This window comes from Abrus precatorius, unplaced genomic scaffold (assembly GCF_003935025.1).
Source record: "Abrus precatorius isolate BTA unplaced genomic scaffold, Abrus_2018 Scaffold2, whole genome shotgun sequence".
NCBI lineage: Eukaryota > Viridiplantae > Streptophyta > Magnoliopsida > Fabales > Fabaceae > Abrus > Abrus precatorius.
Window position 1 is genome coordinate 10,550,843 of NW_020874362.1, and position 14,336 is coordinate 10,565,178.

At 32.3% G+C, this 14,336-nt stretch overlaps 2 protein-coding genes across 2 annotated transcripts; one reads left to right on the forward strand and one right to left on the reverse strand.

Annotated features, from left to right (window-relative positions):
• Positions 1-289: 289 nt before the first annotated feature.
• Positions 290-7,020, reverse strand: LOC113857658 (UPF0664 stress-induced protein C29B12.11c). Its single transcript, XM_027489759.1, has 5 exons — positions 6,788-7,020; positions 6,520-6,631; positions 1,520-1,591; positions 1,198-1,409; positions 290-665 (listed from the first exon to the last, which is right to left on the reverse strand). Exons 1-5 carry the CDS (start codon positions 6,907-6,909, stop codon positions 557-559), a joined length of 627 nt encoding a protein of 208 aa, XP_027345560.1. The 5' UTR covers positions 6,910-7,020; the 3' UTR covers positions 290-556.
• A 4,177-nt stretch (positions 7,021-11,197) lies between these two features.
• Positions 11,198-11,659, forward strand: LOC113859435. The gene is made up of 2 exons (XM_027492211.1): positions 11,198-11,437; positions 11,528-11,659. The coding sequence occupies exons 1-2, from the start codon at positions 11,198-11,200 to the stop codon at positions 11,657-11,659; spliced, it is 372 nt and encodes a 123-aa protein (XP_027348012.1).
• Positions 11,660-14,336: the final 2,677 nt, after the last annotated feature.

Here is a 14,336-nt window from a genome sequence, read left to right on the forward strand (position 1 = left end):
AAAAATCAAATTTAATTATCTAATAACGATTTAAGTACAACGATTTACACAATCAACTTCATTTTAATTAATCGTATAATAAATTTTTGTACTTATTATTCGTTTCGTCCATTCAAAATTATCATGCATTTTCAGAATTTCCACAATATTTGAAATAATTGTTATTTATAAAATTTGAAAAGTATTAGTTTTTAATGATATCCTTCTCAATATGTCGCCTAAATTATATATATATATATATATATAAGCAATAAGAATTATAGAGTTTTGGTGATACAAGAAATGTTAAATGAATTTGAACTTGAATAAGCATATTGATACAAATTTTCAGTCCAAATTTGTGTTTTGCTTTATATAATTCATCCTTATAGAAGATAATAAAAAATCGAGAGAAAAATATGAAGTTGTACTTACAAAATAGAATTTAGTAATAAAATATTAGTTGCAGATCATACATGAAGAATAGTTTCTCATAAGATTTTTATTTATTTTGATATATTACATAATTGCCATATAAACATCGTACGATGAAATTGAGGATGGTGCAATTCCAAACTCAGACATGGCCTCCATCTGCCTGAGGCTGATATGTTCGACGCCTAAGCTGAGAATCAGAATTGGGTTGCTGCAGAAATATTCTTGTTGGATCATTAGGATCAACATACCTGCATGTTTTGAATCATAAATCCTACAGTTTTCGGATTTTAAATAATAGTGTACACTCTACAAACTTGACTAAAAAAGTAAAATAAAATCTCTGCACTTTTATACTCGAAAATTACTAGTGTTAGCACAGTCTTTAAAGCATTTGCGCCACCAAATTAATTGATAGAAAATTTAAACGATCACCACATTAGTGCTTCAAAGATTTTTTCACCAAATTAATTCTTCTGAAAGACTAAATTCCATAAAGAATATTCAGAGAACTAATTTAGTGGCAAATTAAACCTTTGTAAGATTAATTTAATGACAAAATCTTTGAAGGACGTGGTGATGATTTAAAACTTTGAGAGACTAATAGTGTGTTTAGTTTTGCATTCAAATGCATATAGATAACTTGTAGCTTTTGGGTTGGATCCACACTTATAGGTTTTCTAACGTGTTTCCCAACACTCTCTGGAAACTCATTTCTGAAGGATTAATAGAATGATACTTACATAACTTTTTTCAAAATTTAATGCATAAACATTCACTTACGCATGTCTCATCATCTCATCAACTGGAGTCTGAGCTGCCTGCAAAGGATCCACATGAGACTGCATCTGGATATTAGAGTGTTGATTATACTGTCTCACTGAAGCAATCAAATTAAAGAAAAGGGGAATGAAGGTTCCACAGCCCCCCTCTTTGAATAAGATCTTAAACGAGTGTGTGGAGTAAAGAGCTCGGTGTTGGTTATCTGGGACTACCTATTGCGATTAAAGACAGCTCAAGTTTTAGGACCAATAATTTTTCACACAACAATAATAATAACAGTAGAATATGCAGAGTCAGGTGGCAAAGAATACAATTTACTTACGGGCTCAACTTGTCCAGAAAGATTGTTGCAGTGAAATATTGGCTGGTTAAATTTTTCACCATGGATGTAAAGCTGCATAAGAATAGCTAAGGATCAGCACGGTCTATATGTCATATACAGTGTTTTTACCAATATATATTTCTCAATCAAAACAAAAATATAGTGGTCAATTACATGTTTACAATTTACCCCAAACAAGTGCGGCTTTTTCTCATCTTACCCCCTTAATAACCAAATTGACTCTTCGGAAGTTTGATTTAAAGAGTAAACATTACTTTCCCAATTAAATCAAATGGAGGTCAACTTTGAGAAATTCAACCTAATTTCATGAAAGTGACTGATCTAAGCTTGGATCTTGGACTGGTGATTGCACTGCTCTAGGATGATGGTTATGTCTCAAAAAAGGGGTTTCAATGGCTCCAGTGACTGAATGCAAAAGAGATTCGCTGAGCGTAACACCCTCCAATTTCTTAATTAGTAATACTAATTTAAATCCATATCTTAGATGATTGATTGTTTTAATATAATATATATTTAAATTTATCTATAGGAATATGGTTAAGATTAAAAGAAGTTAGCCCAACTAAGTCAAGTATTACATAGCCTTTATTATTAGAAATTTTAGTGAACTAGTTATAGGATGGCATGAGGAGGGCATGTGATGCATAGGTAAAAATTGTGACAATTGCTTGCCATAAACTAACTTAGCATAAGCTTAATTAGAAATAAAGGATTAAAGGAAAGGGAAAAAAAAAGGAAGTCACATAAGATGATGTCATCTATGTTAAAGGGGTAGCCGTGAGAAGCTACAGTAATAAAAAGCTAAATTGAAGAAGGATGATATAAGAAATCTACCCGGCCCTCCACATAGGCATGCCCACGTGTTATTCGAAGAAAAAAATATTATTTTAGTAAAAAAGCAAGTCATTAATGTGATTAAAACTGGGCACTTGGTGAGAAGTGTTCCGTATAAATGATCACATGACACAACAGATATATTGTAACATAAAACAATTCCTCTTTCATGAAACTCCAAAACATTCTGCCGCATCATTCTCCTAAGCACTGGACCAATATCCTTTCCAACCCCACCAAAATTCTCCATGTCTCCAAGACACAAAACCAAGACAGACCTACATCTCCTAAACCCCACAGTTACACATCCTTCCCTTAGCCAAATTATCTTCTTTCTTTACCCACCTCACCTCCATTACAGCCAAATTATAGCGGTCCCAGCTCATATCTTTACTCTCATCTTCACACGTCCAACAAAACTAAGGGAGGAGAGTTGTTTCATAAATTATGGAACTATTATACCTCAAGAAATCCTTGTGTTTGAAAGCATTCCTTACCTTCCTACCTTCTAAGGGTTATTAAAATCTAAATTTTATATTTTTAGCTCCTACTCTCTCTCTCTCACACACACACACATATATTATTAAATTAACTTATACTAACTTATAAATCTTTGCATACTGACGTTTATACTTCTGCTCACTAAGTTTTAAAATTATGCAACCATTGCTTACCATAAATATAATAAAAAATGAATAGGACCCACTTTCAGTAACAAGCAACGTTTCTTCCACATTGAATGGTTGCTCCACCTGGATTCTAACTTTTAGTCATCCAAGATATGCAACTCTATATAAGCAACACTGTTAAAGATAACCTTACTAACTTCTAAATTCTGCTCACTGACTTTTAAATTTCTACCTACTGACTTTTATATTTCTTTCAACTAACTTTTATATTCTATTTACTAGCTTCTAAACTTTTGTCATTTTATTTCTTATTTTTAAACTATTTAAACTCATTTAAATATTTTAAAAAAATAAATTAGAAGTAGACTTAGTCAATATAATCAACTATAAAAGCTAAAACTAATTGACTTGAATGGACTATTAAGTTCTACACCTTTATGAGTAGAAAGGAACACATGAGATACTCTCTAAAATAAGGGGAAAATGATTGAAATTTACTGCCTACCAATTTTAGTACAATGACCTTTTAGCAATTTTCATAAATATAAAGGACTAAATAGTAATGTTTTGAAATTTAGAGGGACTAATTTACAAATTTATGGAAATAGATTCGTAAAGCTTAAAATCAATATTACGTGATTAAAAAAAAGTTTGAAATATTTTTAGAAAGTTAAATCAACAAGAAACTGTTGAAAAACTTAATCAATAAATAAATCATCTTATTTTAGCATTAAGTTTAGTTTAACTTAATTATGTAACAGGTAAAATAAAATAAATCTTATTTTGGTTAAAATCTAGCTTTCTTATATCTCTTAAGTTTTAGTTCATAATTTTTGGTTGATTTTTCAAGGACGACGAGTAACTTGTAAAAAATTTCCACAAGGAAAGTTGTGCAAAAAATTCTGATTTCCAAGAATTGTGTGGAATGATGATCTCTACTTAAAATAAAGTGAAGAAGCCATTGCAATTGGAACAATTTTGATGAATTAAATTTCCAGGCTTCTTTCAGTAACAGGAATTAGATGAGCCAAAATAAGGTATAGAAGAAGTAGCCCTCAATGAAGTTCATTGTCATTTCATAGTTCCAAGTTAAGTCTCTGAAGAGATTAGTTCTGCAACAGCACTATACAGTGTAGGCAAGGGGCTGCGATGGAGTAAATAGGCTCGAGCAGGCTCAAAATCATCAGTGAGAGTGAGAGTCAAGAAACTTCTTAGCATGAGCAGAATAATCTCCAAAAAACAAACATAGGACAACTAAGAATCCTTAAAGATATAATTGAATAGATTGAGTAACACCAGGTATAGGTGAGGAACTGAGCATGGGGGATAGTAAGGTACACTTGCCAGTCAAGAGACCCAGATTAACTAATTTGTGTTGCCTGCAGTACGATTGCGTAACTATCTTGACTTCCATTTAGGTTAACCAAGATTAGTTGGAGGTGCACAAAATTGAAATTGAAAATTAACTGCATTATGTGGCATTACCTAGACTATAGGCATAGAACTCTCAATCATTCATCCATATGAACCAATTATTGATGTTTTGATTTCCTTAGCTGTAATTAGTTCCGTTTGAATTAATTTATGATTGTACTCACCCTTCCCTGTTTTGAACTTGTTTTGTATATGAATCAATGAAGATAAATGAATGCCAGTAAACTGGTAATCCATTGCATTGTATTTAGCTTTGAAACAGGGCTCTAGGACTTCAGTGTTATGAATTAGACCATCAAAATCTTAGAAAATGTGATGTATATCGTGTCTAAGATTGATAATCCTTTCGATGCACCCAGGACTTTAATTGGGATTTACCAAGTGAAAATTCCATTCCCTCTGAGAATAATTGTGCCATAATTTAGGCTTTGCTAGGCCCAAGTCCAACAGCCACTCACCCTTCAGATCTGTGGGCCAAACACTAGTCGTGCTTGGATTCATCATGTTTTTCAGGTGTATCAACTTAAGAAGGCAGTGGGAAATCATTATGTGATGGTTGACCTTCCCATTGACTTCCAGGTGGATGCAGTTCTATATTCTCCTACTAAGGTTTTGTGGGCTAGTTCTATTGCTAGGCCGGGTGAGCAGGTGGACCAGGTTTTTATTCAATGGCAATGTTAGATAACAATCAGGGATTAGATAATAATTAGGAATTTGATTTAGATATGCAATTGTAAATTAGGGATTTAATTGATTTCTTTGTAATTAGGATCGATCCTGTTGTACCTCATTGTATGATTATAAAATACAGCTCTTGTGTGATCATATGACACACAACATTCAGAAATCTCCACTCTTACATGGTATCAGTAGTCTTTTGGTTCCTTGATCCCATTCCTTATCAGTAGTCTTATATGGAATTCAGAAATCTCATCGGTCAAACTCAAATTAAACTTGCAAATTAAGTTTAAATCATGTAGCAAATGGCTAACAACTTCATAATTATGTTGCCATTTTGAAGGGTGAGTGATGCAGTTTTGTTTCCATGTTTCCTATATTAATATACATTAACTTGAACAGATTCCAGAAGACTTAAGAATAACAACTGTATGCATATACTGGTTATTTTCAAACTTAGTAACTATCATAAATCATGTCCCAACCAATCTGACAGATGAACATAATAAAACCTACATTCTTAGTAACCAATGAGTTAGCACTTGGCACAGGGTATACAGCCAAGGAATGATAACGGCTTTTTGCCAAGAAACAACAGGCCTAAAACTCTACCCTCACCACATTCACACAGGTTCTAACAGAAGATCTAAGGAGAAGGCAGGAACAAAAATATATAAACCCAATGATTTGGCATCTAGCTGTATGCCATGCAGTGGTTTTGCAAGATCTATCAATGTAAATTTATGGGGTGTGCAAAATATTCAGTTTTATTGGGTAGCAACCAGTTCTACCAGCCCATCTATCTTTTAAACTGGATATTTTGCAAGACAATCAGATCCAAAAGCAATTGGATCCAAGTTATCCGAATTCAGTAATAGGACATAGAATTGCTGAACTGCTCAACTCAGACTCAAGCACCCAGCATCCAGATGCAGCATTAATTCAGAACTTCCAGAGATGATTTGGATCCATATAGGGACTAATACAGAAGAGGAGCTTGCAAGACAACATTTTGCTGTCACTATGTGGATGATTTGGATGGGAAGAAATGCTTTAATCATTCCATCCTCACTGGATTTCAACCAAAACTGGTTCTAAACCAGTTTAGTCAAAATCAATCCAGTTTTGAGAAAAAGAAAAAAAAAAAGGATTGGTTTTCAAACCAATTCATATAAATGCTTTCTAATTGGATTCGGATTGGTTTTATACTACGCAAATCCATGATCAGCCCTAACAAAGCCAACACAGAAAAGGGTCCATTGAATACTCATAGCATAAAAAAAAAAAAAACAAAAAAGAGCACTCAAGGGTGCATAAAAAAGTACTCTATGTAAAACAGCAAACTTAAAAACTGGTAGGATAGCAAATAACATTTTAAAAGGTGAAAAAAGCAGTATAACATACCAAAGGCATATCAAAAGCTACAAAGCTTCCAACTGGGCTTTTAGCAACAAAGACCATCCGTATGTTCGACAAATAGATGGTTCCCTTCGTTTTGAGATGACCTCCATGATTTCTGAGCATAAATGACAAAATTAATGTCCAAGCAATGACTAGGTTGAAACATATTATATAACTGATAAAAGAAACAAAGGAATTGAAAAATACACTAAAGATGATGCATGGAATTTGAAGTAAGGAATGGTTAAAGGAAGAATGAGAAAGAACAAACCCAGAACCAGAAGCAGGGATCTTGTCGACCTCAAATTCGACGCCGTCTCTGGCCAACACGAACATCTCGTTGACGAAAGGGACGGGCATCCCATTAGGAAAGAGTTGAGGATTCAACGCCATTTCTCTCACCGATCCAAATCGCAATTCTCTCTCTCTCCCAACTCAGCTTAAATGCCTTTCTAGAACCTGCACGCCTCTCCTTCCTCGCTCTTTTATTTTTTATCTTTATATATTATTATTACTTTCTATCCGTTTTTCGTTTATATAAATAACATGTCCTTTCTTTATTATTGTTGCCTTTTACGCTTTTCTTTAATAGAAGTGTTAGAAACAAACATTTTACTTCTTTTAATCATAATTTTTAATAATTTAATAATTTTAATTAGTAATTATTAAAATAAATATATTCAACTTTGTTTTGCTAGTACCTCGCTTATTTTAATTATATTTTTAATTGATTAATTTAAATAAAGCGTGTTTTTAATTATTCAAACATCTTTAGTCAGCTAATTTTTTTAAAATAAATTAACTAAATATAATTCTTTTATTCTTTTCCAAAAACTTTTAAATTTTTATTTTATATATAAATTTTACAATTAAATTTTTTTTAATTGAATAATTATTTAAAAGTTTTCACAAGTTTAAAAAGGAACCAAATAAAGTTTGCTGGTAGAAAATATTGCTCTCTCTCTATTTTTCTCTTCTCTCTCTCATTATTCTCTATTGTTGTTATGCTCCATTGCATTTAAGCGTTGTCTCCCTTTTTTTTCTATTACAGAAATCTCAGCTTACTGGTTGTTTCCTATTTCAAGTTATTTTCTTTTCCTCCTTGCTTGTAATTACTCTTTTTGTGTAGCTCTAGAAATTTGTAAAATTTGGGGAATTAAAACATTGATTCTGATAATTTATGAATTTTTTAAATTTAATATGTTAATTATAAGCACCAAATGCATAAATTAAGCGAATGTCTAGGTTAAGAATGATTCAAAATTATTATTGATTATTATATAATAAATAAATTTATTAAAAAATAGTTATTTAAGTTGTTGATTATATTTATAAATAATAACTTTTGAAATAAAATCTAGCTTGAGAGGTTGTATGTAGGTATCCATTTAATTTAATGAAGTTTATGTGCATATTGAGAATAATTTAAAATTATGACGTGGAAAGAAAACATAATTGGTTTATAATATTAGATATTAGTTAATTAAATGGTCAGAAAAAAAATGTGATTTGAGTTATAACTTAAATAATCTATTAAAATTTTAGTGATTTAAGTTGTTAATTACTGTAACATTACAATTTTATAATTCTCATTTTATGAAAAAAAAAATATTATTCTAGTTTAGTTAGAAATAGAAAATAAATAAAAATTTAAAACAAAAACATAACTAATGAAATTAAAAAAAATCAATTTTAATTTATTAATCAGGTTATGTGACCCATTAAGAAGGAGCAATTATTTTTATTTAAATAATTTGTTGATTCTTAATTAGTTAAGATAATTCTTAATTAGTTAAGATAATATATACAAATATTATATTTAATTTTGAAAAAAAAATATAAATAAAAATACAAGTTACAAAATTAGCCAAAATAAAGAAAATAGCTTAAAAACAAGAATGAATTAAAATCCAAAATTTTTATAGTACATAGCATAGTAGAACAGCACCTTAGATGTACCAAGGGGATCCCAAAAAGCCAAAAGCAAAATTATCCAAAAATCTTACAAACTAAGCCTTAAACCAATGTGATTTTTGAAGCAAATTGTGTGGAAACTTTGCCAACAAGTCAAGACCACTCGGAGACCACTTGCATGGTTGTTTCCACATGAAAGGTGAGTTAAAGTACCATTAATTAATGTCTTAACCCATCTCAAAAGAAAGAAGCCAATAAGAAATAAAGGTAAGTCAAACAAGTTAATCTAACAAGATTAAGAATCTTGACCAAGATTAAGATTTAGTTCCAAATCAATTGGAGAGATAGAAACTGTGACAATCTCAACAAAATTGGACTAGAAGAACACTATATAGTAAATAAAAGAAATAGGAAGTAACTATAAGAGTGGAGTGTAATTTGATAAGGAATCAAAAGAATAAGTGCCATTATGGAAACATTTATAGCCTTAGAAATTTCAACATGTGTAGCCATGTGAGGAAGCAACCTTTTGGACCCAAATTGAACACAAACATTAGGCATGTATGACTTGAGTAAAAATGGCCAAAAGAAATATTCAAAAGTACACGCACAAAGTAAGGCCTATTTCACGTGAAATTTGGAGCATTCAATGCAAAAGTGAGAATTCTTCACCAACCTTAATCATTTCAACATCATTGAAACACTTTAAGTAACGTCAATACGCTTTATATGAATCTCAAAAGATTGAGGTTTTTTTTACCCTTTTGGAGTTAATTTAAAAATAAAATATCAAATTAGGCATGCTTGCAAACAAATTCTCTGTCTGGAGTTTGATGGCCACGTGGCAGTAGAGTCGTCTCGTTATGAGCTGATAGTAATAAAGTCGTCAAGAAGAGGGACAACACACGTGCTGACGTGACAGTGTCGTCCCTGTTTGAGCTGACACTAACGTGATGGTGACACTTGTCGTCCCAGAAACTTGTGTCGTTATATGTTAGACGATTTTAGTATCGTCCACAACAGAGACAATTTTAATGCGACCAGTGGATATAAATTTCGATACATTCCTTTGTCCAAATTAGAATGTGTATATAAATATTACGATGAAGCTTGAGAAGAAATGCAAGTGGCTGGGGAAAGAAGAGCAGTGTGGAGCTGGGGAAGGAATAACAGTGTGGAAATGGACAAGAAATAATAACTATTGAGCAATCAGGTTAGATTTTAACTATTATGAATATATAATTTATTTTTAATAGTTATGTATAAATTTTATTTTGAATAATAATATTTATTTTATATTTTTAATGGCTTTTAGGTGTTAATGTTGTAATTTAATTTTTGTTGTTATGTTTGGAAAAAGGCAGATAACATATAATGTTAAAAATAAAATATTTAAATATTTGTAATTACAAATGAATTTAAAAATATATATTGTTATATTATTAAATTAATTTAAAAATAAGCTTGGCTTATTTTTAATGCAGAATGAATGAAATTGTTGTTATATTATATTCAAATGGTAGAATATATGAAGGAAATAAGAGTGTAATTTTTTAAGGGAAAAAAATGATTAAGATAGAACGTGGAATCACACTTGAGATGTTTAAATGGAAGATCCACACAAAACTGAAATTGTCAAGTTGTCACGTAATTTCTAGATTAATTTCTTGAATTTTAGTGGGGACAAATGGTCGATATCATATAACTCTAGATGTATGTGACGATGAATACATAGATTGCATGATAAGAGCATGTCAACACCCACATCATAAGAATGTAGTTGAGATATATGTGAATGTTACGGTAGGTGAAACATCTTCTGTTGTGGCACGTCCATTAGAAATGAATTTATCACTCTCACAACTTTATGAAAGTGATGATGATAATGATGATTATGCACCAAGAGAAGGTAATATGAATTTAATAATTTTAAATTTTTAAAATTGATGCTACAAATGCTATTAATAATATAAGTTTACAATGTACAGATGAAGATGATGATTATGAAGATGAAGAAGATATTTCATTAAATGATTTTTCTGATACTGAGACAAATGATGATTGTGATTCAATGATCAATATGGAGGGTATTGTAACAGTTAGTTTACCGCAACAATAACATGGAGGTATGATTTTTAGGTAGTGATTTTAAAGATATGTTTTTAGAACTTATATTTGTAGTAATGTATAAATTGTTATAGATGGTATAAATTTGACGAATGAATTGTTGTAATGCAGAAACTACATTGCCCTTTTGGAATATAACCCCACATTACAGTCATATTAATTAGGAACACCCTAATCAAGAATTAGATTTTCTTGGAATGAATGAAGCGCAATCATGGAAGGAAGGAGATGCATTATATGTTGGACAACTATTTGATACTAAAGAAGATGTAAGAATGGGTTTAAAACATTATATCATGAGGAAACATCAAACTTTTTTTTATGGTAGAGTCAAAAGCAACAACATATGTTGTGAAGTGTGTCAATCAAAATAGTGGATGTCCTTGGAGAGTTCGAGCATCGTTGCCAAAAAATGCAGACAAGTGAAAAATTATAAAGTGGGGTGGTGCCCATACATGCGTAAATGCTTCAATCTCTCAAAACCACCAAAAGTTGGACTCCAAATTTATTTGCTCATGCATTCTTGGTATGTTAAATTTGATATTAAATTTTAGAATTTTGAAATAGAAATAATTTACTAATTTTCATCCTATTACATCCCAACAAATTTAAAAACTCGCTCATTATATGAGATGCAGGTATGGTAAAAGAAGAACCACCAGTGCCTATTTCATTAATTCAAGAGAGAATTAGTGGTCAATTTGGATATTCAATTTTATACAAGAAGGCATGGAAAGCAAAACAAAAAGCAATAGTTATTGTATTTGGTGATTGGGACGAATCTTATGCTGCATTGTTGTGGTGGCTAGAGTACATGCAATTACATGCTCTTGGATCTGTATACAAACTTGAAATAAATGATTATGTTGAAGGTCACACCGTGGATAATAGATATTGAGTTTTTCATCGGTTGTATTGGTCATTCAAGCAATGTCATGAAGCTTTTAACTTTTGTAAGCCTATAATACAGGTAGATGGAACATTTTTGTACGATAAATACCGACAAACTTTGCTAATTGCTACGACTCAAGATGGAAACAACTATGTGCTTTCCATTGTGTTTGCCATTGTTGAAGGAGAAACCTTATCTGCATGGGAATGATTTTTAGCCATGATTCGTATACATGTGACAAATAAGGCAGGGCTATGTTTGATCTCAGATCGACATCAAAGTATAAAGGTGCAGTCTCAAACCCATATCTAGGTTGGCAACCTCTAAATGCTTATCATGTTTATTGCATTCGTCACATTGCAAGTAATTTCAATCGACGATTCAGAAATACCATGTTGAAGAAGAAACTAATTCAATTAGGTACGTATTCTTCTCATTTGATTCATTTAACTTTTATTAGATTTTGAATATTTAACCAAAGCATTCAAACTTTTTCTGTTAAATGCAGGATATACACCATTAAAACATATTTTTGAATCTAAGCTTAATACGTTTCGATCACAATTAGCTAAAATTCAGACTTGGATAGATAATATATCAAAGGAAAAGTGGAGCTTGGCTTATGATGATGAAGAATGTCGTTATGGCCACATGACTACTAATTTACCTGAGTCTGTAAATAAAGTTTTGAAAGATGCAAGAAACCTTCCTATTACTGCCTTGGTCAACGCTACATATGCATGATTGGTAGAATATTTTGTGAAGCGTGGTGAAACCGCAATGCATTAGGTTAACAATGGAGGAAGATACTGTCAGAAATTAATGGAAGCTATGGAAAAAAATCAACAAGAAGCATCTTCACATCAAGTTCGGCGGTATGACATTCAAAGAACAAGGTTTGAGGTTGAGGAGACTTTTAATCCAGTGACACAAAGGGGTGGTCATAAGTGGACAGTCATATTGTCCACACGTTATTGTCAATGCGAGAAATTTAAGGCATTCAGATATACATGCTCACATGTCATAGCTGTTTGTGCTCATATGAGTATAGATTTTTGGCAATATGTGGATCCTGTTTATACTTTACAGTATGTTGTAAACGCATATTCATCTCAGTGGTGGCCTCTTGGAAATGAAAATAATATTTTACAAAATAATGAGTGAAAGTTAGTACCAGATGTAGAAAGAGCACGAGGTAAAGGAAGACCAAAGACTACTCGAATTAGGAATGAAATGGATTGGGTCAAGTCACAACCACGACAAAGATGTAGATTGTGTCAACAACCTGATCATAACCAACGTCAATGTCCTCAACTTCATGATCGTAATCAGCAGTAGATGTAAGAACATGTTGTTTTTCACGACAAATTGTTGTTGTTAATGTTAATAATGTATTAACGTCTCATGACAATCATATTAGCAGATGTATCTTGTTGTTAATGTCAATAAGGGTGTAACACATATTTCTTTGTTAATGTTTTAAATAACTTACAAGTATAGGGTAATATAGCAACATCTCTTATATATAGATGGAGGACGTTCTAGTAATATTAATAAAAAGTGCAACATCAAGTTAATAAATACATAAATAACAACCCATCAATCTAAATCCAAGGATTGGTTCGTAAGCCCTGCCTTATGAGGTGTGAGTATGCACTGTTGACGATGATCTCGTGCTTCATGATGAGGGTTCTGACACACATCTTGTACGTCTGCATCAACAGCAACAATAAAATCTGCATTAAGATCAATGCCATGCTCCGAACCTACTTGGATTGATGATGTTTCCCAACCCTGCCCACTCTGATGACCTCCTATAGCCGGTGCATCAAGTGTAAAAAATGATGGCTTATATGGAGGAGGTGTCATGTAAAGGCTACCCTTAGGGACATAATATTGACCACCGCTAAATGGAGATGGAGGACGCTATGAAGTGACCTGTGATGCGTGAAAATAAGATGTCTAAGTGGCCTAGGAAAGGTTGAAGGGAAACTGTGGTGGGACATAATAGATGTCATCTCTGCGTTCTAGCAAAGGGGGAAATGACCACTCTGTCGCCTGCAAATTGTACCATGAGGAACATGTAATGCAAATAAGTACAACATTGTAATATGGTTAGAAGAAATTTTAATATGTATTACCTTCACTTCTGTTCGACGATGTTGCAAACCTTTTCCTTCCTTACGGTCTACTGGTTGACCAATGTCAATGGCTGGATCAGCTGGATTTCCACTCTGAATAAGAGGGTCAAACGATGAATCAGGCTCTAATATGCGCTCTTGCTCATTCTGTAGTGAGAGCATGGTCTCATATAGCTCGTTTATCTCCTCAAATGAAAATGAGTCTTTACCATCATTACACAAGTAATATGCTCTTTCATGAGCATCTCCCTACAATGAGACAATATAAACCTTTAACAAATAAGAAATATAAACACAATCAAATAGTGTGTAATTTCATTCATATCACTTATAAGTAATGCAAATACAACTACATTCCTAGTCATCCATTGTTTGGTGTGAGTAATGTACCATCGCATATATTCAAAGTTAGAACTTAATAACCCAATCTGAGGATCATTAGTCATTACCCAGGCCTAATGCATGTCCCATAACTCCACTATGCCTTTGAACTTTGCCGACCAATTCTTACCAGTCTTCCCTCTTAAAGTAATGTCATGTAGTTGGTCAGATTGGTATGGAGCACGAGGAATATGTTGAACCATCCCACATTGCCGCATTATACGGTCAGGTTGGTGCCACTCACAAATTTGAAAACATATAAGTGGCACAACTGACCTCCAAATATTTGATGCTTCAATGCATATGGCGGACAAAGAATTCATCAAGTCCATACTATACGGTTGCCATACAATCTGCATATTCAA

Coding starts and splice junctions, on each gene's coding strand:
- LOC113859435 (XM_027492211.1), top strand. CDS start 11,198: ATGGTAAAAGAAGAACCACCAGTGCCTATTTCATTAATTCAAGAGAGA. Junction 11,438..11,527: donor ATTATGTTGAAGGTCACACC/GTGGATAATAGA, acceptor CCTATAATACAG/GTAGATGGAACATTTTTGTA.
- LOC113857658 (XM_027489759.1), bottom strand. CDS start 6,909: ATGGCGTTGAATCCTCAACTCTTTCCTAATGGGATGCCCGTCCCTTTC. Junction 6,632..6,787: donor ATCCCTGCTTCTGGTTCTGG/GTTTGTTCTTTC, acceptor ATTTATGCTCAG/AAATCATGGAGGTCATCTCA. Junction 666..1,197: donor GATGAGATGATGAGACATGC/GTAAGTGAATGT, acceptor CAAAACATGCAG/GTATGTTGATCCTAATGATC.